The sequence below is a fragment of the Dermacentor andersoni genome, chromosome 3, assembly GCF_023375885.2.
Source record: "Dermacentor andersoni chromosome 3, qqDerAnde1_hic_scaffold, whole genome shotgun sequence".
Classification (NCBI taxonomy): Eukaryota; Metazoa; Arthropoda; class Arachnida; order Ixodida; family Ixodidae; genus Dermacentor; species Dermacentor andersoni.
The window spans coordinates 93,750,665-93,777,668 of record NC_092816.1 but is presented as its reverse complement, the minus strand read 5'-3'; the positions used below and the strand labels follow the sequence as shown (position 1 = coordinate 93,777,668).

The window sequence follows — 27,004 nt, the reverse complement described above, 5'->3', positions numbered from 1 at the left end:
TTCAATTTGTCAATTCAAGCAACATATTGCACAGATAACAGATGTCTTGAATGATTCCCGAAGTCACGTGTCAGCACGAGCGACGTCACACTGCGGACACCAGTATGTAGGCGTAGGGACATGAGTACGTCAGCCTCCGGTTTGGAGCGTGGCGGCCGCAAGGAGAAGGAAAAGCGGTGTTCGCTTTCAAATTCCGTATCTTTCCGCGGCACGTAGCGATATAATACTTTGCAGACACAATTGTTATCGTGCAATGTATGCTCTGCACTTGTCACCTCAAAATGGCCAGACCTGGTGAGGGGCCCTTTAAGCATAGCAACAAAGTGGCAAAAGACGGCAGCCATCACGGCACTGGCTGAACTGGGTGTTCTGTTTGTTAGGAAATGTACAGAATGAGGATGAAATGTTAAGTGCTTGATTGTTGTTGCCAGTTGCACTGATTACAATGCTTCATTGCTTATCGTTCTTGTATTCACTTTCTGTACACTCTTTGTTCGTTGCCAAGCTTCGGGCTGAAAAATTAATCTTCCAACCTCAGTTCATTCTTTTTGAATTTGCTTTGGCTGTGCTTTTTGTAATGACGAGCCATAAATGTTTAATTCGATGTGCTATCCTTCAGTGACACTACCCCCCATCATTTTTAAAATCTTTTTGCTTGAAGTCTTTTTCTTAACTAGCAATTATAGTACTTACCTGCAATTTGTTGTTGCTTTCACTTTCCTTCTAGTGCTGTCAGATATTTACGGTTAGTGAATGTTTGTGAACGCCAACTATTTATTCTTTACTGCATATAGCTGTTAAGCTTATTTGCTTTACTGATGCATGGTTTGCGATGCAGGACCCAGCAAGCAAAGCCCGTCTTGCTGCCCAATCGAGCAGGGAAGCACGGTCAAACCAGAGGAGGTTACTGACATCTTTTGGAGAAGCCGAAGTGATTAGCGACTTGCTCAAATTCAACCAGCTGAAGGTAAGTTGGCTTGGTCATGAGCAGTATGCACTGGCTAAGGAAGAGGTGGCCCTGTCTGGTTGCCTTATGTTGGCCTAGCTCTGAAGTCCAAACTTTTCATCATGCAGTAATCCCTCGTTTAACGAAATCGCTTTACTTGAAATATCGCTTTATTTGAAATTTCTTCTGGTCCCGACCCAAACGCATGCATTTTAAGTAGCATTACTTGAAGTGCACGAAGAGCTTGACCTGCTTAGAGCCAAGTGACGAGCGGATGCATATATTGGAGGTCGCTGTCGCTCGGCAGTGGCGACCCTTTTGCACATGCAGTGTCAAATTAATACCGCTGACAAATTAGTCTCATGCAGGCACAGAACAGGCCATCATCCTGCTATCTGCTAGCCGCCTGGTTAGCTCAGATGCTAGAGCGGCTGCCCCGGGAAAATGGTGGTCCCGGGTTCGAGTCCCAGACCAGGACGAATTTTTCTTTAACTGCGAGGCTTTTCTTTCGAGGAACCCGTATGGGTTTCCTTTGTAGCACTTAGCCACGTTTGGGTGGTTGTTTCATTTTCCCTTTATTAAGGCTACAAAAGTACCAAACCCACGACTGATGACCGCGTAGTAAGGGGTACTAAGCTCATGCCAAGCGCTCGCGGCTGTTTACTGTGGAGTGAACGAAAGCTGTGAAATTCCGTGGTGCAGCGCGCCCGAACAGTTAATCTCTGTCGCAGTCACATTGCTGGTGTCCCCCAGGATAAAATCCTCATGAAAATTAAGTTTTTCTGACGCTTTGCAATACCAGAAAACTGCGGTCTCTTGGATGCCGAAATAGGCCAAAAGACCGTTGGAAGACTTGCACCATAGCATTCCATGGGGTGTGCTCAATGAGCAGTTTTACCACTCTAAAGAGTACTTCTGACACTGAAATGTGCCAAAAAGCACAAAAGGAGTGTCCCTCCGATTATGAGTGCCATGTTCGACTTGAGCAGTTACGTTAACAAATCAGGAAGACGATTTTGTGGAAGCAGGTCTAGAAATTAGCTTGCCACTAACCATAATCAGCCTGCACTGCAATAAAACACCGCCCCGAGCTTCATTGCACTTTTGATGGTGCAAATCGACCAATAACTTGCCGAAAACACAAAAAATCTGAGTGTCGCTAGCAGCAAGTCGGGCTGTCAGCATGGCAGGTCAACGCAAGCTGTGTTTCCCGGCGATTTGCTTAAGCCGGTCATGCTCGATTCGCACGATCCGACTTCAGACGGTCTAAATGCATGGTAGGGTCATTGAATTCTGTTCCTAGACATTTGTCAATGGTGCGGACGTGACGGTGCGCGAACACCGACACTCGAACCGTAGAATTAGCACAGTGTCGTCGACAATGGTGCACTGAAAAACTCTTTTTCTGCAACCTTCATGGCTGTACACTTGGGAAAAAATTTTCCCAGTGACCATGCAAAGCCCCTACTGCAAAACCGTTCAGTTTTCATGATTGCGCTGCGTACTCACAATGAGCGACTAATCATTTTTTGGGCACAACAAACACAACCTCAGACTCGAGCCACGGCATTTGCGGTGCTTTTTAAGCACGATACTCTCATAGTCTTATATGACCTCCGCACTCCCCCCACCTCCTCCCCTTATGAAAGTGGCCACTGCATGCCTCTGTTCATTTGCTCTCCAGTCTGCAAGCTGTTTGAACGCCAGTCACTTTTCTCACTCGCCTTCATGTCAACTCCTCGCCTCCTCGCTGCCAGTTTGGACGTCACTGGTCCTTCAAAGCTGCCCTCTTCCGGCCTGCCCTCCCGAGCACAGTCTTCCACCAACGGGTGCCCTTCCCTGGTTTCTGCTTCTCGGTCTCCACAACTCCGATCACCTTTCTTTCGCTACACGTGAAGCCGATGCCAAGCCCACCATTGCAACAGTCGCCATCAGCAGCACGCACTGACGAGGAAAGCAAGATGCCCTGATGACATTTTGAAGCTTCTGCCTTCTGTGTCGCCCGCCGTGTTCAGTCACTTTGGCACCGACAGCGCATGCGTTTGAATCTGTGCTGCAGGCGATGTGATTGTGTGTTATTCGGACTGCTAGGATATGTTAGGCGTGCCTCGCATATGCTTTTGTGGTCTACAGTCATAAACGGCTCCGTCAGACTCCGGGCGAAAGTGTCTGACTTTAAAGCAGAAAGTTCAGCTGATAAAAGAAGTGGAAAAAGGCAGCTGGCAGAAAACTGACATATTGAAGGAATTCAGCATACCGCCGTCTACTTTATCAACTGTATTGAAAAGCAAGGAAGCTGTGCTGGATGGCTTTGAAAAGAGCTTCTCTGCAAAGAGAAAGAGGAATCCCGATTTGAAATACCCCGAAGTTTAAGCTGCGCTTCTACAGTGGTTGAAGAATGCCAGGAGTGCAAATCTCCCCGTATATGGACCTGGACCTACTGCAAAAGCCGAAGCTCTCGCCCTCCAAATGGGCCATAAAGATTTCAAGTGCAGCAATGGCTGGCTTGAGCGGTTCAAGGAATGATATGGCATGGCCTCGAAGTCAATTGTTGGCAAAAGTGTAGCCGTGAACGGGAACACTGTAGATGTATAGCGCCAACATTGACTCCAAGCTCTACTTGAAAAGTATGAAGACAAAGACATCTACAACCTAGATAAGGCTGCACTTTTCTACAAGATGCTACTGAATTGCACATTCACTACCGCTGGCTTACCCTTATCCGGAGAAAAACAGAGCAAGGAATGTGTCATGGTGCTGTTTGGTGCCAACGCAACAGGCGAGTACTAGCGACCCTTGTTGATGCTGGGGAAGGCGGAGAAGTTGCGGTGCTTCTGAAATGCAACTATTCTCAAGAATTGCATCTACAGAAGTAACAAGCGAGCATGGATGAATGCTGCTTTTTTTGAAGGCTATGTGTGCCTTCTGGATAGACGATTCGACGCAAAGAATTGGCAAGTGCTTTTTATAATTGACAATTGTCCGAGCCACAGAAAGATAGACAACCTCAAGGCGATCGCTGTGGAATTTTTGCCTGCTAACAGAACCGTGGTACTGCAACCGATGGATCAGGGCATCATTGAGACCACCCACAAGCTCTTTTTCAGCGCATGTTCACAGTGTATAACACCAGCAAAAGGTAAAACATTGATTTGCTTGGTGCAATCCATTTTCTGAACTTCTCGTGGAAAGAACTCGCACTTTCGAGGGCCGCCTACTGCTTTACGTATGCTGGCTCTTCCCTCGCCGTTGTCCGCGACCCTGATGGTGACCGGACTTGCAGCGATCTGTGCCAGGCTGTTCATAAAATTGCTGGCCAAGAGGTAGAATGTGACTTCGAGACATTTGTGTTGGCTGACACTGCTGCTCCCGTGGTCGCCCCAGCGATGGATGTGGAGATACCATAGAGTTCCATATTAGTATAACTAGAGGGAAATCTGGTGCTGCGATCGTTCAACCATCATGGGAATGATGGGAAGTACAGCTGTGGATTGGCATTTTGTTGACTGGCAAACTACCCTACAAGTATTTTTTTGCAGTATTGGTTTCGCTCCAAGCACAATTGCTATAACCAGAAGTGGGACAGTGCAACGAAAAGCTCTCTGCCTTTGTTCTGTTGCTCGAAGTGGCGATAGCGCACGCTGGGCCAGCAGCTGGGATGATGTTTGTGTGGCGGTGTGGCGTCGAAGCCCTAACAAGAAAGCGACGGCATCGTAAACGTTGAAAGAACACGTTTTGACCATTTGGACCTTGGTTTGTTAAGTGTGTTAGGTTGGCGCTGTAGCATTACATGCTTTATGAAACTTCACAATAGGAAAAAGAAGGCACTACTAATACAAGACGTGGACAGTTGTACTTCTAGTGGCTTGGCAATCAAACTTTATGGAGGACTTCATTATGCATTGCTCATTTATGTGCTCATCGAAATGTGTGTTTTAGGACTTTGAGAACACAAACTTACTTGTGGTAGGAAAGGTTGCTGCTTCCTGGCTGTAGTCTAGTGTCACAAAATTGGTAAATGCAAAGCCACGCCATAACGCTTCGGAAGCGGGACGTCAATATAATATATAATGAAGCATACTCGTAGGAGGCCACAAGCGCCCTAGTTAGTACTGCAGCAGATGTGCGTAAAAGTACTTGAAGGCGTTCAGCAATTGTGACAGCTGACACAGCCTTTTGAAAGAGCGAGAGAGTTCGCAAGTGCCTGTCTGCGAGAAAAATCTCGCGTTCGCAGCGAGCAGGTGTCGTAGCAGACGAGACTTGTAGCATTCGTCTCAAGGACGCAACACTTTCTGACAATACAAAATTTTTATTTCCATAAATACTTTATGAGTACTTTTATATAAGTACATGCATGGTTGTTATTGCTGTTGTAAAAATAAATAAATAATTATTCTCTGGCATTGAATCGGGAACAGAATCGCACAATAATGCATACCCTGGTGTACCCTGGTGATAAACCATAGTAAACAGTGCTTCAATCTCAGTCATACAAATTTTATGTAACGTGTTGTACATTGTATAAAATACTGCAGAAATAAAATGAGATTTTACGTGATAATATTTGAGTATAGTTTCGTTTACTGCGCCGTAAGCAAATGCCGCTAGTCTAAAGATTGAAGTCAATCCGAAGCCTGTACTTCCCATCATTCCCTTGTAGGTGAGGCAACGCTAAGGAGAGCCCCAGTAGACATTAGCGCCATATTCCCCTCTAGGTTATTTATTTAGAAACTCTATGGGAGTTACTAATTGACACTGTTAGTGGCCCCGACGAGGATGAAGAGCCTATATTTCAATTTTGGTGGTACCGTAATCAAACTCACCCATTTATCTATTCTTGTGCAGTTCTATGGGACACTGATGGAGAACAATGAAAACTTGATGACAACTGCTGGAACTTAAGTTGAAAGGGTATTTGTTATGCTGGGATTCAACAGTAACGTTATGCTTCAGCAAGCAGATTTGGTTGACTTTTTAAACCTGATGCCTTAAACGTAAACTTAATGTATTGATTCTTTGGTAGAATGAAAAATGCAACAGTGTCTGTGAAGGGTAGATTCTCGGCCGTTGTGCCTATCACTTACGGTTGCCTTGCCTGCCTTGTCTTCACCGTTGCAGTTCCGCAAGAAGCAGCTTAAGTTTGCCAAGAGTCGCATCCACGACTGGGGCCTGTTTGCCCTGGAGCCGATCGCAGCCGACGAGATGGTGATCGAGTATGTGGGCCAGATGGTGCGTCCCATCATGGCCGATCGGCGGGAGCAGTTCTACACGCAGATTGGCATCGGCAGCTCGTACCTCTTCCGAGTAGATGTCGAAACCATCATCGACGCCACCAAATGCGGCAACTTGGCCCGGTTCATCAACCACAGCTGCAATGTGAGTACCCCGTGCAAAGAATGCGAAGTCCATTGCTATCTGTGCAGCGTTTGCTGCAGATACACATGTCAAACTGCACTTGTGATTTTAATCAGATCAGATGTTCACCGTGCAGAGCCATTGGCCATTATTGTCAGCATTTGGAAATTCTGTGCACCTGAGCTTTTCTCCAGTGTCTAGAATGGTGAAAACAGGTTTCTTTGCGTACCAGTGTCGCACCAATATTTTTAGGCACATCTCTTGCATGCGAAACCTGACACCACAGGGTTTTGTCAAGTGAATATGTCATGTTTGGTTTGTATGTGTGTATCAACAAGCGTCAGGGACTATCTTGCTTTGTGTTTAAAACCTTGATCTGAATGTGATGCACAATCTGTTACCTAAATGTTACACTGAAATTTGCAGCGAGCTGAAACCCTTGGTAAAAGGTCATTGCTGAAAAGCAGTTGTTATCCTTTTATGAATAGCCGTGCATACTCGAGAGGGGACATGGGCTCAAGCGGAGGAAAGAGTACAGTGGTGCAAGGCAGTTGAACAGATAGATCTATTACTGCACTTCATGCCTGTGTGGACTTGCTTGCACAAGGGCAACTGGGTGATTCCACAAGAGGTCAAACATGCATGTCCGCTTGATATTTTTGTTTTGCCTGTTTTTTTTATGAGCTGTGTAGTAATATTCAAACTGCACGTAACTGGAACTTTTATTTTTGAAAAGCATTCCCAGCAAGGCAAAAAAATATTTGAAGGTGGCAGCGCGAGCGTCCTCATATTACTTACAATATTTTCCGATTTCATGGCTGAAATAAATTCAAACTAAAAACGTTGCATTGAAAAGCTTTTCTGCTCATTTTAATACGCCTCACGGTAAATTAGCTTCATGCATTTTTTTTTTAATGCTGTCTGTGGTATTGCTTCGACTAGGTGGTCAGACGGGAGACCTACGGTGTGAGGCCTAACGGCCGAGGCTCGAAGCGCCGCAAGAGAAGAGCCGGACTGCTCTAGTCGGGGACTAGACAAAGAATGTGTTTATTCCAGTGAGAGGAAAGGAAACATGGCAGGGTACACTTACAGCGTTGGGTGCGGAATGGCGCTAGAGGTCATAACCATTCGAAACCAAAACTGGGTATCGAAACAGGGTATCACACTGTCCACAAACTAAAAAAAGATGTAAACAGACTCCAGACATGGCCCAGATCAGAAAATTTTTATAAGTTTGATTCGTCTCAGCACGTTTTCTATTTCACACAAGCTTGAAAAAAGTCTCAAACATAGAACAATCTCTTTGCAACATTTATGCAAACTTTTATCTTCCTACATGAAACACAAGTGAAGAAAAAAATTGTTAAACAAACAAGTGTAAAAAGAAAAGAACTCGTATTCAAGAAATAAAATAAAAAAGGCCCCAGTTCCAATTTTTGAAAAATTTTTGGATGGAAGTCCCCTTATGGTGGGAAAAACATGGGTACGATAATATGTTTCCTCATTTACTCTATTCACAAAATATAACGGACCAACGTGGTCCATACTGAGCGTGCTGGCTTCACTACCTTTGCTGGTTTTCTATCAGTTTGCATTGTACGTAAATCTAGTTCTAACTTTGCACTGGCAGCTTGTTTTCAACAAAAATGTCAGATTTTACAGTGAAACCTCGTTAATTCGAACTCGATTAATTCGAAATCCCGGATAATTCGAAGGTTTTCTGCGGTCCTATATTTTCCAATGTAAATTTGACTGTATAATTCGAACCAGCGGCCTAGGGCAACCCAGTTAACTTGAAGATTTGGGGTGCTACGTATGCAGCAATTCTCGATCCCCATTTCACCGCAAACCCGACAAAACGACGGCCATTTGGAGCTGCGAGGTGATACCAAATAGCAATCGCGATTATTTATAGATGAAGCGCCCGACCTGTAGTACTGATAGCACAAAAATCAGTCCACAGTACGCCCCGCGCACCGCTGAAACGTGTGCCTGCAGAGGAGAAGACATTCTTCACTGCAACACAGTGGGCACACTGGTTTTTGTCATGTGCTCTCGTCCCCCACTCCGCAAGCTCCTTGCAGTCGCAGTAGTTGCAGCGTCAGCGTGTGTTCCGTGCCGCTGCCACTGGCTGCCGTTTGCCCATTCTCTCTCTGCGCCTGCGGCGACCTGTGTGCGCGCAACGCTGGTCTGTGCCGTTTTTTTGTGTGCGGTGGTTAGGGGTGTTGAAGCTAGCGTGGTGTTCCTTTCTTTCTTTTTCTGAACTGTGCAGAAGCACAAGTTCGTGGCCACAGGCAGGAATGTACTCTTCATTGTTGATAATTGCCCGGCGCATGGTGGCATCCCACACCTGAAAGCTATCAGGATGGTATTCCTTCCTCCGAACACCATGTCGATCTCGCAGCCAATGAATGGACCAAGGTGTCATTCACCACACGAGGAAGATTTACCACCACCACCTGCTCAAGCGCATGCTCCTTTGCTACAACAACAACAAGGCCATCGACTTCCTCGGGGCCATATGTCTTATTCTGTATGCATGGCAGCAAGTGGAACCCATTAGCGCAAGCTCTTGGTCCAGTTGGTGCATGACGAACTTGAAAAAAGGGGGTACCAGCGAAACACAAAAGACGCGCATACAAGGGAAAGGCATTAGACATGGACGGACGCTGGACTTTCAACTGTACTTTATTGACATTTACATTGCCACACATAACCTCCGACGCATGTGTATCTTCAACTCCTTCCAAGACATGTGCATAGATAACAGCTCGAAGATACATTACAGTGTGAAAACAGCCGACACATGCACTTCTACTCCTCCCAAGACCTGTGCATGAATGTCAATTTTTTATTAATCATATTTTACCTACTTGATAGGTAAGCACGTTCCTTGTTTGTTAAACATAAAGACATATCACTGACACAAATTTCTTTCTTATTTCCAATGTGAAAGGCTTCTAAGATTTTGCGTTCGTATCTAGTCTTGCCCTTCCATAACATGTCACACGACTGAACAATAGTGCACTTTTTTCGCTCTTATTGCAGCCGCGGTAATGAACCACCAAATTGCTTCCCTGGTCCCCATTTTAAGGATACGTTATGTTCTTCCAAGCGCTTATTAACACACCTACCTGTCTGGCCTATATAGACTTTACCACAAGCCAATGGAATGCGGTAAACAACACCAGTGTTGCACTTGATGAAGAGTTTCACGTGTTTTAACTTTACAGGCCCCTCTCGTCGTCCCCTCGTTTCCAATCCTCCCGCACAAGCTAGCCAATTTGCAAGGCGCAGAAAACACCACGCTTACACCTTGCCTTCCTGCCACCTTCTTTATGCTGTGGGAAATTTTACGAATGTATGGTATTACTTCTAGTTGCTTTCTTCGCTCTAATGTCGGTAACTTCTGGCCTGCTAGACCCTTTACTTTCCGCGAACCGGCTTTAGCAACAGCCTTAATGACTGAGAGAGGGAAACCTGCTGCAAGCAAGCTCTCAACCTCCTTTTTCAGGCTATACGCCATGCGGTGGCAGCCAACCGCTACACCCCTCTTGACCAGTTTAGACTGGTTAGAATCATACGACATTAGCACTTTTTTAGTCCAGGGTGAAAACATCCAGCAGACATGGTCATTGTCATGAAAAGTTAGCTGTAAGTTGAGGAATCTAATTCCTTTGTCATCCGGCAGTTTGTAGGTGAAATTTGAACCGCGAGAACATTCCTTAAAACCAGATAAAATACCCTGTGCTGTACTATCTAGTATTTCCCCTGCTAAAAGCCTTAAAAAGATCAAAAATCGTCAACGTATCTAAACACACGAACCACATGATCGTTGTTCAAGGATGTGACAATGAGGTTGTCAATCTTGGCCAAGAAAATACTGCATAGCACTGGGGCAACGCTAGACCCAATACAAATCCTTTTTTTTTTTTTGTAAAAATATGCGACCCTTAAACTCGACCAGGGTGGATTCTAAATAACAGGACAGCAATTCAAAAAACGCTCCAATGCTCATGTCTACTAGGTTTTGAAAACGAATCTCCCCACTAAGTTCAATCGCTTCACGCACCGCCACAAACAATTCATTGTGGGGAATTAAATAATAAAGGTCCTCTATATCTAAGGAAAAAGCTGTGGTTGCTCTAGGTAGGCCACAATAAGAGCAAAAAAAGTGCGCCATTGTTCAGTCGTGTGACCATTTTAGGGAAGGGCAAGACTAGATACGAACGCGAAATCTTAGAAGCCTTTTACATTGGAAATGAGAAAGAAATTTGTGTCAGTGATACGTCTTTATATTTAACAAACAAGGAACGTGCTTACCTACCGAGTAGGTAAAATATGATTAATAAAATATTGACATTCCTGCACATGTCTTGGGAGGAGTAGAAGTTGCGCATTCGTCGGCTGTTTTCACACGGTAATGTATCTTCGAGGTGTTACCTACGCACGTGTCTTGGTAGGAGTTGAAGATACGCATGTGTCGGAGGTTATGTGTGGCAATGTAAATGTCAATAAAGTACAGTTGAAAGTCCAGCGTTCGTCTGTTTCTAACGCCTTTTCCTTGTGTGCGCGCCCTTTGTGTTTCGCTGGTACCCCCTTTTTTCAAGTTCAAGTGGAACCCACTTTGATCATGCGGTGTTTTGAACACGCTGGCTTCTTGAAGGAAAGCACCGTTGAGGCTGATGTTGACTATTCATGTGCACGTATGAAAAAGGAGCCAAGTATTGCGACCGCATCAATTCACTCTGCGCAGAGGATAGTGAATCCGGTGCAGTCGGCTTCGCCGAGTATCTGAACTTCGAAAATAATCAACTGACGTGCTATTCATACTTGGAGAGTGAAGCTACCGCTGATGCGATCATGTGCGATGACAGTGACGGCGACGACGCTAATGAGCCCTCCCAAGCACCCGCTCTCAAGGAAGTTATCGGATCGCTGAACGTTATCCACCGTTTTGTTGAGTGCCACGGTGGAAATTCTCAAATGCAGCACGTAGTTGGCCAACAAGAAAATATGACCCTTGGAGCCTCGAACTACAGGACACGGCAGACCACCATCTTTGATTACTTTAAGTAATACAAAGATCGCCGAATAATGGTAGCGCATTTCTTCAGCAAAATTTTTTGCCTGGGTTGCATTACTTTTGTTTATTCAGTTAATTTGAAAACCCGCTTAATTCGAAGATTTCTTGCGGTCCCGATGATTTCGAATTAACGAGGTTTTACTGCATTTGTGTCTAGTTGTGTGGGGGTGGGAGGCTGCCGCCCTCTACAGTGCTAATGCGTACTGAGTTTGCAGCCTAAAACCTCAGTGGGCATCGCACTTACGCCTCCATTATTCGTTTGTCAACAGCATGCGAGACACTGCGAGTGCATGTTGTGGCTCACTTTACCAAAACCCGCCTGGTGCACACAGTTAATCACCTGTAAGTGGCGCCAAGGCAGCTTAATCCGTAAGCGACAGAGTGCTTCCATAAACAGGAGGTGTACCATTATGGAGGAGCTTCTTCAATGCCTGCTCCCCATCCCCCATGTGCAATGGACACTGGAACCTTGTTCTGGACCATCGCGTGCGACTCGCACTATGCCTTTCTAAAAACTTTGATCTCAGTCATTTCCCAAGCCGTTTTTGTTTCTTGTTATCGCTTGTTTTCCGCATCACTCACAAATGACGTCTTCCTGTCTTGCCTCGTCCTTCACCTCTGCGTTTCAGCTGTCTGAAAAAGTGCAGTGCAGCATGACTGAGCCAAAGGCTGCCGAATTTGCCTAGTTTATGATGTTTTGTCAGCACCTTGCTGGCGTGCTTTCACATGCTGAGAACAGCAGAGGCTACTGGTGGTGCCAGATAGACAATGTCCTTCGATATCGAGCGTGGCCCACACATTTTCGCAGTGAAAAGCTTTAGACGGCCTTGTTCATAAAACGTCAAACTGTGGAACATTCTGGAGGCTCAGTCACGACAGCGGCACAGAAAAAAATGACAAAAGGTGTGGTGCTGTTCATTACAAACATTTCAACTTGGTCTAGCTGTTTTCTACACACGGTGCATGTGGCTCATAGCTCGGCCCGAGTACATGTATTGTGTGCCAATTATTTACACGTTCACATGAAGATTACTAAGAAAAAAAAATTTTCGTTGCGTAAACATTTTAGATGTTGCCTCCCTGGTGGAAGCTACTGCCAGACGGTAAGGATATTCTTGACACTGATGAGGTCTGCCAGGACTGTTTTACGTGCCTGAAGGAAATCTTGTCTTCATCGCGATGAAGCAGACGAGGCATTTTTTCAGTTAGAAGAAGCAATTGACGACTTCAACAGGTACGTCTACCTTTCCTCTGATATTTCACCATTGAAGCCACCATCCTCCATTCACAAATGCAGCAGACGATCTTGCGGAAAGAGAAAATGGGCTGAGATTGAAAGCGTTGTGGTGATAAAAATACGCTCAACTTTAAGTGCTGCATACGGAAGCGTCTGTGACAGAATGTCATGCATGCGTTGGCTAGTTGAATAGTTTGAAGCAAGCGTACGAGGCTTCAAGGTCCTAACGAGAGCACCTCCATCTCTTAACCATCATGCCACCAGAAGCTGAAAACAAACACGTTCAAGAGACAATCCCAGCTGTCACAGGTTACATGCAGAAAGGCTCGAAATTGGTGCGAGAAGCATGGAATGTGGTCAGATTTTGATCCTTAGACGAGGTTAAGGTTAAGCCCATCAGATGTACAAGCTGCACTCGACTACTTCACCAAGGACGAACTTGGGTGCTCCTGGCAGAGCTTGAGCAAGGACGTTGTGTCAGTCATCACGAACTGCCAGAGAGGGTACGTCTCCAAGCAGTTTATGACACATTCTATCTGTGAGATTTTCCAGATGTTCGGAACAGCTCACCCCGAAAGTGCCATCACCCTGTCAAAGTATTACAGCCTGCGTCCAAAATGCGTGCTGCTCGCATCACAAGAGGTTTGTGCAAATGCCAACCTTTGTCTACGTGGTTGGGAATGTAACCGGCATGGAAATCTCATTGGAAGGCATGAAAGCATAGTGCTTTTGTGGCTCCCCAACCACAGATTGTATGTAAGGCGAGTGCGAGCGCTGCCCATGAAGTTAAAGTCTCACTTTGGCCAGTCTGGAAATGGTCGACAAGGACGAGGTCACATTTGCTGTTTGCGAAAGTGGTGACTTGATCAAGAAGACGTCTCCAACCGCTTTTTGTGAAAGAGCTTGGTAAATGGGTGGCCAAATGGATTCCTCACGAATACATATGCTGCACTTAAGCCACGGCTATTCATGAGGCAAAAAAGTGCGAGCAGTGCAGAAGCATTGTTCTGCATTTCGATTTTGTGGAAAACTGGACTGTCCTTCTCTCGAATGAAGCGCAGTCACTTGGAACAAGAAACCATTGGGACAAGAAAAACATCTCCATTTTCACCTGTGTCGCCATTACAAGGAAAGCAAGACACAACTTTGCTGTCATGGACGTCCGCATGCCAAGTTTCATCCTAGACGCCAGCGCTCGTTTCTCCCCTGGCAGAATGATTTTACCTCCAACGGGTGTAGGTTAGCAGACGACAGACATGGATTACTGCGGTGCGCCGAACGAAGTAAACAACTGGAAAACGAAGCGAGCTTGTACATGATCACTCCTGAGTGTATGACGGTTTTTATTTGTAACCCACATGAATTTAATAATTACTCGGTATATAATCCTTTTATCCATATAAAAACTTTCAGTTCGGCCAGCGCTTGTACTGTGTTCCTTCTCGTGTTCCATTTGTGTGTGCGCTGCCCTAGAATGGAAACCACTTCGGCTGTATGCGCTAGCAGTGGCCGAAGTTAATGCGTGCCGAGAAATTGAATATGTGCATGATGCATTCAACATGATCGGAGTTCATTCCTGCATCACTACTGCCCCGATCGATCAAGTTACTGGACGATACACACCCGGGTCTGGGTTACGCCGGCATTGCTGAAGCAGAAATGATTACTAATACTTTCAACTTCCGTCTATTGAGCACTGTTAAAAAATGGCCAAGCTATTTACGTTGTTGCCTATATTCTGTATTGTAGGGGATGTACTAGCTAAAGTTGCGTGCGCATGTCGTACTTGTGGTATGCAGCGATATGTTTTGTTTCTTTCCACACAGTGTCGATGGAAGTCTGTTGTCGCCATCAGCGACAACGTCTGTTGTCGCCATCAGCGACAACCCGGATTTGTAGCAAACATGTTGTGAGAAACTGCAAAAATGATTTTTATTCTTTACTAAATGTTGTGCGAAGCCAAACTCTGAATGGAGTTCCACAAAGTTCTTTTGACAACATGCTTCAATTGTTCTTTCGAAAAGCCAGGGTACTGAGCGTGTGCACATATATTTCTTCACTGTGTGCTACTGTAATAAGCAGCGACAAGACGCACCAAGATGTGTGCACAACGTGCTCAGTCTTTATTTGACTCGAAAGGAGAACTCAACAATGATAATTATGGGGGTCGAACACGATGAAACAAACTGATACGATTAAAGGAATGCTTTAGGTTAAGACAACGAGCTGGAAGTGATTTTTCTCGACAATCATTCACTACAGCAGACAGACCCTGCCTGCCGGCAGGGAATTGGACACGTCACGCTCCGAACTTCTGTTTGTATCTCATCATGTCCCCAGCGGCAGCAATGACAGCGCTCATCCTGGAAGGCAGTGAAGTGTAGATTGACTTGATCAGGGATGTGCTCATTCACAGGACGTCTCAGTCGTTGACGATGGTGGATCAAAGCCTATCCTTGGGCGACTGATAGAGGGGATGGTGCGCCAGCGATACTTTCAACGAGCCCCAGACATTTTAAATGATGTTGGCACCCGAGGATTGAGGCGGCCACTCCAAGAAAGTGACGGCGCGCTCTTCCAGCAGTTCTTGCACAACACGAGCAGTGTGGATCGGCTGCCTATCGTGTTAGAAGATATTGTCGCCTTCCAGGAACGGGCCGCCAAGAACATATGGAATTAGTACGTCGTCTATGACTGCCTGCCACCTTTCAATGATGAACTTAACTTCGAGGTGTATCAGTGGGTGCCGCACAACGCATAATAAAGAATACCGGCTTATTTCACGCAGTAACGATGAGATCGGCGCACTGCAACTGACAGCAGAACGCTTCCCGACAATGCGGCCAGCGCGCGTCGCCGCTCAAGACCCCGTCCCTTGAGTCCCTGCGCCTGCACGAGCTGCTGCCGCCGCCTGACTCAAGCGCTCGCCACATCGCGATGCAATGCGCTCCGAGTTTTACCCTAAGTGTGAAACAGGCTGTACATCGTCCTTGGAATAAAACGTCCACGCACACACACATAGGCACACACCGCGCACGGTACGAAACGTGCTTAAACATGCGCAGTGCAAGAGGCAATCAAGGTGGTGCAAACGAGAGATGGGAGAGGCGTACCACCCGCTAGTTGAAATTTCGCCCCGCATGCGGCGCTTTCAACGCCGGCGCAGCAGCGTCGCTCGTGTTTCCGTCCTTGTCTATAAGCGACGACATGCATCACGACGCAGCACAAGCCTGCTACGCCCTACGTAAAGTGCACAAAGTTTTAGAAGAATAAGCACCCATCTACTGTAACGTAACATACATCAGCCATGGCGCAGTGAGCCCTGTTAAAAGCAGGTACCAACTGTATGAATTGTGCCGCTCGAACTTCAATATATCCACGAGGTGGATATTTTCCGCTACCTGGCATGGGAAGAATGCCTGTGACGGTGTGGGTGGACTTCTTAAGCACTAAGCTTCCTGCACAACATGAGGTCTGGAAGCGCCGCCTCCATTCAGTCTCGGCACATGGGATGGTCTCCCAACTTAGCGGCAACCTCGAGAATGTGGACCTGCTTCATGCGCCTGCTGCAACTATTGAGGAGCATTGCCAGCAGAAGTCAGTGGAAGTCAGTGCCATGCCGGGAATTCAGTCACGGAATGTGTGGATGTGCGGCCACAATCAGTCATGCGATCATGCGCTGTCCGTTGCGAGAACTGCCGTTAGCCAGCTGATGGTGATTAAACCTATTTAAATACTACCTGCAAAGTACACGCAATAAATTTGTTCGAGCACCACAAGTAGTGTCGAGCTTGTTCCCTTTAGCGTCCCAGAAAGCAAAGCAAAAAGCAGCTTCTCTGTTCTTACCACAATAAAAGAGCCAGGTAAACGTTTCTTCATTTGTGGCAACCATTGCCTTGTCATTTATTTTTAAAGACAGTAATGTGAACAAACCGGAACGAGTCATCGCGGCACTAAAGCCAGCACGTTCATCATGGGCCACTTTGGTCAGTTATAATTTGTGGATAAAGCAAATGAGGAAACATACTATTGCACCACGTTTTGCCCGACATAAGAGGACTCCATAAAAAAAAATATTTAAAAATTGGAACCGAAGTTTTGTTTAATTTTATTTCTTCAAGATGAGTTTTTTTTTTTTAACATTGTTCAACTATTTTTTTCTTCTCTTGTGTTTCATGTAGGAAGATAACATTTTGCATAATGTAGCAAAGATAACATTTCGTGCTGAACACTTTCTCAAGCTTCCGTGTGAAATAGAAAACGTGCCAACATGCATCAAAGTTACAAAATTTTCCTGATTTGGGCCATGTCTGAAATTAAAAAAAAAAAATTTGTTTGTGGACAGCATATAAATAAGCGTGGAACTGATTTACTGTGAAGCGTATCAAAATGAGCAGAAAGGTTTTTCGACACAACGTTTCTAGTTTGCATTTAATTGGGCCGTGAAATCTGAAAATATTGTGGTAAGCAATAATAGGGGGACACCTGCGCCGTCACCTTCAACTATTTCTTTTTTTGGCTTGCTTGGAGCGCTTCTCGAGAAAAGAAATTTTCGGATCTGTGCAGTTCCAATATTCCTTCATGACAAAGAAAAGAGACACAACAAAAATATCTAGCAAAAACATGCATGTTTGATCTCTCATGGAATCTCCCAGCTGTGCTGACATGCACGCACCGGTGCCCTCACAGTGCATCCTGATCCTTCCAGAACACTTTAGAAAAAATATATTGCTAAGATTGTGTGTTCTCATTGTGTCCGTCCATGTGCCATTACAAAAAATATTCGTTAGGTCATGACCATGCAGGTATAAAAAGGCGTCACCGAGATCGCCATCATGAGGCGTGCTATTACTGTTCTTAGTGGCATTTAAGCATTTGTTTGAGTGGCAATCTGCAATTCTTTACAGCTGCCAAGCTAAAATATTATGTCTGTTTTATGACTCACAGTTTATGATTATCATGAGGAGGGTGATGATATACCTGTCATTTTACTTGTCAGTAGTTGATCATCTTAACATAGCTTAGTTGGCAAAGCACAACACTCATAACTTGAAGGGTATGGGTTCGGTCCCGACTTGTGGCAGGTTGTCTTTTCGTCCACTTTCATTTCCCTTCACCTGATTATTTTTACATTTTAATTAAGCAGCAATTAACCCTGTGGTGTCTCTGGCTTCATCGTCTGTCATTTCTTGTGGTTGTGACCTTATATCATCTATGGTGCTTTTAAAAGGGTGCGGCTGACACCAGGCGGAAGACAGTAAAATTGGCTGGTTTAATGTGACAATCGCATTTCTTGTTCTCAAATTCTTCCCGATCAGTGCGTGCAAGGCAGTTTTCATGCAGGCAGGTCATTAATGCATGGTGAATATTGTAATGTCACAGCATATGTGTTGTAATTTTAATGTTATTAAATGCACACCACTCTGAAGATCACTCTGAACACAGTTGTTAATAAAAGGTAATTCTTGCTCATATAGCATGACAGAGTAGGCTAAATAAAAACTAAATCTCAACAATAGGGGTCATGGTGCTGGAAGACACGGACAGGAGCGAGGCAGCAGGATGAGTGCCAACTTTCAACAGAGTGTTTATTTCCGGAAGACACTGTATTTGTAGGCCCTCACACCGAGAAAGCTCAATCACCACACATGAAAAGCAGCCGCTTCCAGGAACACAAATTCACTTGTAGTCAGAGCAACTGAAGGGGAACTGATGCAGTTATCAGCAGCCCTCGCTATCAAAGCAGCTTCAACAACTTCTCGCAAAACTTTTTCTACATTTCTATACAAAACAGCACTTCTCAAACAAGGAAGAAGTTAAAGAAACAGAATGGCATGCACATGGGCAGTTGTGATAATACGAAAAAGGTGCCATATTTGAATAACATTTCACACACACTAAAGAAACTTGGATGAAAGGTTAAAGTAGATGTAGTATTGTCCGCTCTGCAAAAATTGCTCAGGTTATGCAGTGCCGCAGATCCATTTTCCAAGAAACGTGCAGGTTGTAAAATGAATCATCGGCCCCCTCTTATGTCATGCGTAAAGAATGTGGTGTATCACCTTCTGTTATCATGCGGGAAGGTTTACATTAGGCAGTCTGGGAGAGGCCTGAATGGTAGGTTAAGAGAACGTAACCAAAAATTGAACCGATACTGGGATGGTCATGTGTCTGTGCATTGTGGTGATTGCGAGTTTAAACTTTTGTTTGAGAAGTGCTCTGTTTGTATAGAAATGTAGATAAAGTTTCGTGAGAAGTTGTTGAAGTTGCTTTGATAGCGAGGGCCGTTGGTAATTCAGCACAATGCGTTGGCGGGCTAGTTGGTGCGAATCCATGAATAATTTGTTTAGCGCAAAACGACAGAGACAAGAAAGACGACAGGACAAGGCGCTACTCTCAACTGACATCATTTTATTGCGTCACTCCTTTATAGACCGCTCAAACCAGAGGAACATGCGCAGTGAGACCCATGCGGTGGAGCCACCAACATCCGATTCCAAGAGCGCACTCATGCGACAGAATCCAAAAAACCAAATTCAGCGCTGTACAAGGTTAAGGAAGGCACACTAATGCACTGTGACCCCAATGACTGAATGAAAAAAGCTTCCGATAACTCTCGGGCGGTGGTGTCACGGCTCTTTTTCAAAATCGTGGTATCACGAAACATGGGTTTGCACTTGCATGTTTTACAATGCTGAGCCAAATGGGAACCGGTGCCTGTTGGTATGGATCGCTCATGTTCTCTAAGGCGCTCGTTAACACAGCGGCCTGACTGCCCTACATACACTAGTGTATGTAGGGCAGTCAGGCCGCTGTGTTAACGAGCGCCTTAGAGAACATGAGCGATCCATACCAACAGGCACCGGTTCCCATTTGGCTCAGCATTGTAAAACATGCAAGTGCAAACCCATGTTTCGTGATACCACGATTTTGAAAAAGAGCCGTGACACCACCGCCCGAGAGTTATCGGAAGCTTTTTTCATTCAGTCATTGGGGTCACAGTGCATTAGTGTGCCTTCCTTAACCTTGTACAGCGCTGAATTTGGTTTTTTGGATTCTGTCGCATGAGTGCGCTCTTGGAATCGGATGTTGGTGGCTCCACCGCATGGGTCTCACTGCGCATGTTCCTCTGGTTTGAGCGGTCTATAAAGGAGTGACGCAATAAAATGATGTCAGTTGAGAGTAGCGCCTTGTCCTGTCGTCTTTCTTGTCTCTGTCGTTTTGCGCTAAACAAATTATTCATGGCCGTTGGTAACTGCATCAGTTCCCCTTCAATTGCTCTGACTACAAATGAATTTGCATTCCTCGAAGTGATTGGTTTTCATGTGCGGTGATTGAGCCTTTTCCGTGTGCGAGCCTACAAATACGGTGTTTTCTTGAAATAAACACTCAGTTGAAAGTTAGCGCTCGCCTTGTTGTTTTACTCTTGCCCATGTCTTCCAGCGCTATGACCCCCGTTGTATCTAACCAACTAGCCCAAACAATCATACTTCTAAATCTCAACCTGCACTGTGATCCATGTGATGGAACTTGAGTTCTAGTTAACAGCAGTATGAGCCTCAAGTATACATAGTGGTAACTGTGTGTGTGTTCTTATTGTACAAAACTTCTCCTACAAATCTCAAATGTAGACATTGTCACGGACTTTGTTGGTGTTAGTATTACAGCTCAAGAAGGTTTCTTTAGTGCGAATTCAATTGCCTTGCAAGCCTTGTGCTATATTGTGTGTAGTGAAGCCAGTTCCTGCGGTACGATTTTTTTTTTCAGCTTCTGTTTCACATCATCCCGTACGTACTACGAACCATCTTGGGCTGTAATTGTATGAAGTCACTTCATGATCCATGAAGATATTTCTAACAAGTTCCTAGCTAAGCCACCCTTTGTGGCTGCATGATATAGAGCTACATGCTCCTGGCATGCATTAAAGGTCCTAAACCATGGGTTCTCTTAAATTGGAAGAAAAGCGCTGTTGTAGTGTAATAACTGCATAGAATAATGGGCTAGGAGGATGGTATCATGCAGGCTCTCTTAGGTTGTCTGTGTCAGTTGAACAAGTGCAGTTTACATTTATGGTACTAGCTCTGCTTGTAATTTCTTCCTCATGGTATCTCCAGAACCAACCCTTCTCTCTACTTCTTTTTTCACTGGAACTCAAGAGCTTTACTGAAGCATTCATGAAGTAGAATTACTGCTGGGCAGCAAGCGAGTTTCATGCTTTTTGTATTGCACTTGCGAGTCTAAACAAAAAGTTTTTTTCTCCATGTTCTCGCGCAGCCAAACTGCTATGCCAAGGTGATAACAGTGGAAGGGCAGAAGAAGATCGTCATCTATTCAAAGCAGCCCATCAACGTCAACGAGGAGATCACCTATGACTACAAGTTCCCACTCGAGGACGAAAAAATTGTGTGTCTGTGTGGAGCACCGCAGTGCAGGGGTTTCTTGAACTGAGCTCTCATCGGTGGTGTAGTCACCTTGTACAGTGTACAGCTCGTATCTCATCATCATTGCCGTCATCTTCATCTCCGTACTGGTTGTGTTGTGAAGGGGGAGGCCTATGGAGCAGTGCAGGAATTCATGTTCCAGAGTCTTCGCAAAACCTTTTTCCGGTGTTGGCATTGTATAGTCCCCTCTTGCCACACACACACACGCACATACATCATAGTGTACATAAGAGAAAGTCATATTGTGATGCATTAATGCCTGCCTTGTTTTTTTTTTCTGTTATTTCCTATGTACATTGGTTAAACTCTACACACTTGTAATAAACGGAATGATGCACTTTGTACAACACCTGTCGAGATGTGTTTGTTCTGGTGAAATGACGCAGCAGTGAACAACATCTGGCTGCACTACACAAATGCTTGTAATTAGGTAGCTCTTCTACTAATTTATCTCTGTTTGCGATCCTGGCCACGGTGGCTACATTTCGAGGCGGGCGAAAGGTGCACATTAAAGAACCCTAGGTGGTCGAAATTTCGGGAGTCCCCCACTACGGTGGGCCTCATAATCAAAAAGTGGCTTTGGCACGTAAAACCCCATAATTTTTTATCTCTCTTTGCGTGACATGTGCTGCCTTTTCCATGGCCTTTTGGCGCCCCTGTCACGTTTCCCGACTACACAGAATTTGCAGCCCTGCTTAGCCGGTTACTCTGCAGAAGCAACATGATTGCAGTTCATTACAGAAATTGCCACAAGCGTAGATGTGCAGCATGACCAGAAAATGACTAGCACCAGGATGTCAGTTGCACTGAATGCCAGCCAGCAGAGTTTCTGCACAAAAGCCTGAGCGCTAATACTCAGTTGAGACAAAAGTGGGACAGGCCAAGTGGGTGCGCCAAACTGGAATGCTAACTGGACTGACTAAACCACCTAACTGGAGAAACTTGACAGACTTAGATCTCGCTTGTCTTTAACCGGCGGCGTTGGCCAGCGAAAAATCTCGGAAGGCAATTCAGAAATAAAAACAACTTGCAAGATGGGCCGGGTGGGAATCGAACCAGGGTCTCTGGAGTGCGAGACAGAGACGCTACCACTCAGCCATAAGTTCGACGGTTCAAATCGAAACAAAAGCGCCTCTAGTGAATGCGGTGTTGCCTTAGAAACGTGCCGTAGAAAGCTATACTGCGGAGTATATCGGTAATTATGAGCATGCAAATTACAGAAGTCGCAGTTAAACAAGTAGCGAAGTACTTTTCTGCTACATTTCTTCTGCTGTTGGCGCACACGCAGAGCCATCTTGCGGCAAACAGAAGACCCCCTCCTCACAATGTACGGCGCTGCCCCGACAGGTGGCGCGCCACTCGCCCGCTTCTCCCCTTCGTCTCGTCAAGAGCATGCCGAGCGAATGAGTGGGCGGTGCGAACTGGGTGCGATAACGCTACGAAGGCTAAGCTTAAGCGGCCTCCAATTTTTTTGCAGCATCACAACCCACAGCATACACTACTTACATGGGCACTGATATCTCACAGTTCGCAGCCAGCACTCCCCAACTTCCCGTCCAAACCAAAGGCACGAATAGCAGGAAAATGTGAAGCAGAGGAGAGACAGGAAGTACTAGGGGAGGATGGGGGTCGAAGCGTGGCGCTTTGACAGTCCGGATTTAGCGGCGTGAATTTGCGTTGCCAATGTTGCGGTAAGGACGCATGCAAAACTGGCGGTGCGCATTTGGGGAGGAGGGGATGATGGGTAGTTTGTACGTGAGGTACAGAGGCCATACGGGGGAACACGAACGGCGGCCGGGTATTCCCGTGCTCAACGTCGCGTGGCTTTAGCAAGGTATTTTTTTTATGACAGGGTCGTCTTGACGATCCCACACGGGTTTCGCGTACGTGAAGTCTGCGGGTCAAATGTGGCCTCGTGGTACGGTACTTTCAAGCATCCAGAATGCCTTAGCATTCGCAAAAGGAATCTCTCAACGAGACAAAGGGCGGGAATGAAACGCAAAATAAGTAAAATTAACAGTACAAGCGTAATGGGCACCAATATGATAAAATATTCGCAACATTGCACCATAGACGGTTCTTTCTCCGAGATGGGCCCAGCTGGCCACCCTGGTCAAAAAAAGCGTGTCAACCAAAGTCCACACGGAAGAAAACATCTACGTAGACATGCGCATAAGAAAAAATAGAGCAAATGAAAGAAAAAGAAACTGCGTGAATCAAAGGAAGAGTGTGTCCGAAAAACATCTATGGTCTGACAGAACGAAGAAAATAATGCAAAAATGTGCAATTATGCAGCGTTACATCATCTTTCCACAAGGCTCTCGTCCGTGGTCGCGACTGGACGAGTGCCTGGATCTTCCGTGGCCCCTTCCCCCCTTGTAGTGACGACTGCTGCTGCCATGGGAGTGACTCGTTACGATTGGTGCTCGCGGTAGGGGAGCTTGAGTTTGCTGCGGCGGTTCTCCGAAGCGGTCGTCGACCTACCGGAACGTCTGCCTTTGCGCTTGCGGCCACCGTGGTGGCGGCGGGACGAGTGCCTCCATCTTCCGTGGCTCCTTCCCCTCTTTGCCCGACGACGGCTGCTGCCATGGGAGTGACTCTTCACGCCTGGTGCTCGCGCTCACGGCAGAGGAGCAGCTCTTGGATTTGCGGCGGCGGCGGCGGCTCTTGGCGGCTGCCCCCTCTTCCTCGGCTGCCCTGCGAAGCAGTGGTCGATCTTTCGCAACGTCTGCCTTTGGGCTTGCGGCCACAGGGTGTCTACCAACCAGGAAAACCGGGAATTCCAGGGATTTTGAATAGTCTGGATATACGCAGGGAAAACTCGGGGAATTTGTGCTTCTATCAGGGAAAATGATCATATTTCATTGAAAGGGAACGAAAGTCGCGGTAATGGTAGCTCGAGTAACAGAGAGGAATCGTTTTTGACGCCGTGTCATCGGCTGGAGTTGCCAGTGCGCAGCCAACGGACGACTTTCCGGACGCCCGATAATTCGGACTGCTTTGCGGCACTACTACGTACCCCATAGAGTCTGTGTTTAAGAACGTCTGAAGTTTGAGGCACAAGAATCCTTCGCAGACCAATTTCCCGGACTTTTTGCCGTGACCGAAGGTCCGAAACTGCAATCAAAGCCACCACCGCCGCCATTTTGATTACCTCGCCGCCTCGAACCGGCGCTCTCGCAGGCAGTCCCTCTGGCAGCCGCATCCAACACGGCGGCAACGCTAGGCCTAGCAATGGCACAGACATTTGTGGTCCTCGCGATTGGCTTCGAAGCTCGGAAAGCACGGCGCGTTGCATAAGTTCGTTCCCAAAAGTCAGCTTTGCCTCAATGCAGCAATGTTACGCGGTGAAGCTTAACAAACGTGGGAAAGGGCAATTGCCACGGGACACAGCATGTATTCAATGGGAGCAGCATTCCGGGCCAAGTTGGTAATCCATTACTCAAGTATTATTGCGCAACAAAAAAGACACAGACGTAAGAGAACACACACCAAGCGCAAGCTTTCAACTCCGCAGTTGAAAGCTCGCGCTTGGTGTGTGTTCTCTTACGTTCGTGTCTTTTTTTGTTGCGCAATAATACTTGAGTATGCACTCCTTAATTACACGCGCGTGCACTCGCCGTCTCCTGTCACAGTACGAGCACCGATATGCCTAATACGTGTACTGGCAGGCCTTCAGAGCTTTTTCAGATGTGACTGTGGCGATTTGAGCCCTTAAGGGCAGTAAAAGACATGCATTCATTTTTTCGAACTGACCGACTTTTCGGACGTTTTCGCGGCCCCAAGGGAGTCCGAAAAATCGGACCTTGACTGTACAACTAAGATGACGCTTCAAATAGTCTGTGGGGCGAACGCGCTGCGGAAGCACGATGACAACTGAACGGAACTGCGCATTCAGAAATACAGAACAAAGGAAGCGTGCCGCCGATTCTTTAAAGGAGCTTGAGCTCAAAAAACAAAGTGTTGGCTGACGTCGAGATGCAGGGTGTCTCATACAAACCAAAATAAACTCTTCAAAGCACTGAAACGCAACACTGAGGCGTTGTGCGGGGACTGAGAATATATCAGGACAGTTGAGGTTGGCAATTACCAGCTGTTGAGAGAGAATCTCACTTGTGACAAAGTTCGGGCCTCATACCTATGAGCTTGCTATCAGTTGATAGAAATAGCTCATATTCTAAAAGAGTTGCTTCTGTATGTATCTCCTTTTTATTGGCATTTGAGGATGTTCAACTCGATTTGCAATGGGTTTTCGAACATGATTAAGTCGTTTTCTTTTTTTTTTTTAGCATGCTTACTAGGGAGTGACAGCATCCGGCGACATGGTGTAAGCCCGTCTTGACATAATGCAAAGTTCTGTGTCACTCAGGAATTTTGCAAAGGCACTCAGGGAAAACTGCGAAATCTCAGGGAATTTGGAAATGTGAACTTGGTAGACACCTTGGGACACCGTGGTGGCGGCGGGACGAGTGCCTCGATCTTCCGTGGCTCCTTCCCCTCGTTGCCTGACGACGGCTGCTGCCATGGGAGCGACTCTTCACGATTGGTCTCGCTCACGGCGAGGAGCAGCTCGTGGATTTGTGGCGGCCGCGGCGGCTCTTGGCGGCTGCCCCCTTTTCCTTGGCTGCTCTGCGAAGCAGTGGTCGATCTTTCGCAACGTCTGCCTTTGCGCTTGCGCCCACTGTGGTGGCGGCGGGACGAGTGCCTCGATCTTCCGTGGCTCCTTCCCCTCGTTGCCTGATGACTGCTGCCGCCATGGGAGTGACTCCGCGAGCGACGCCGAAGCTTCAGAGCAGTGGCAGCAGCAGGGGCGGGCAGTACTCGGGGAGAATCTCCGCGATCTCTCCGTCCGGCTTACCCTTTCAACCTTGTGTGGAAGCCCCTTCTTGATCGACGGGACCTTCTCATTGTTGGGTATAACGGTGCTACTGAGGCTTTCCTCGCTGTTGCAGAAGCCGCGGCGGCTTAGACTTCGGTCGCCGCCGGCTTTGCTGACCAGTCCTTAGTTCTTGGTGATGACGGGTCCAATTAGGGGCTATTCTGTGCGCCCACTTGGAAACGGGCACATCTTGTGTAGGTCCAATCCCATATGCGACAGCTGCCGGCTGCTACTTGCTTGATTTCTGGCGAGGCCAGATCTTCCTCGGCAGGCTTGTCATTCCCCTTTCTCACGGCTGTTCTCGGCGCGATACCTTGACTTCGAGTTCCCGTATGCATTCATTCCCGACTGGCCTGGCCGCTGTCATACGCCTTCCCGGAGACTGCTGAGCTGGGTCCCGGAAACGGGCTTCAGAAGGAGTAGTAAGAACCGGAAGAAATGGCACCTGCCAGGGACGATAGCCATAGCCGCAATCTCCTGTCGATCGCCATTCGACCTTGGCGCCAACGTCGTGAGAGATTCTTTTCCAAGGAAAACGAATGGCGTGAAATGAGCTGCTGGCCACTGCCACCTGTCACCTATGATACTTCTCAGCTGATCCTGCTCCGATGATGATGATCTTCAAGTATGGCCCTCACCTACATAGAGGTATATCCAGAATCGGGTGACAAGAGAAATGTTATACAAATAATACTCTAAGGTGAAAAAATATGTGCAATATGAAAGGTATGTTAAAGAGCAGTTGTGGTGGGATACGTACGTAGCAGTCAGACACGTGGAGTATTCGTAAATTTATCAATGTTGCAGAATGAGAGGTACACGACCGCTTCAGTAATGAATTCGGAAAGTATGTTCAAGTGAAACGAACAGTACAGAGACTCGAATAAATAACTTCGGGTATATAACCTAATTAGAGCAAGTCGTACCTCCTACGTCCAATGACATACTAACTAGTTCTCGAGGCGGGTGGGGTAAGCCACAGTGCCGAAGTGTCCTGTTCGGGCGCACACCCAGTGACACAGCTCAGTGACCTAAGTCGTCTACGCCACACAGCAGCGAG

The 27,004-nt window shown here is 46.5% G+C and overlaps 1 protein-coding gene across 2 annotated transcripts in view; it reads left to right on the top strand.

The window, feature by feature from the left end:
- Set1 (SET domain containing 1) overlaps positions 1–21,412 on the top strand; it is a 55,797-nt gene extending 34,385 nt beyond the window's left edge. For both annotated transcript variants that reach the window (XM_072287256.1, XM_072287257.1), the window contains exons 12-14: positions 839–967; positions 6,065–6,322; positions 20,899–21,412. In XM_072287256.1, coding sequence (XP_072143357.1) covers positions 839–967; positions 6,065–6,322; positions 20,899–21,072 — 561 coding nt within the window. In that variant the 3' untranslated portion in view covers positions 21,073–21,412. The remainder of the gene's footprint in view (positions 1–838; positions 968–6,064; positions 6,323–20,898) is intronic.
- Positions 21,413–27,004: the final 5,592 nt, after the last annotated feature.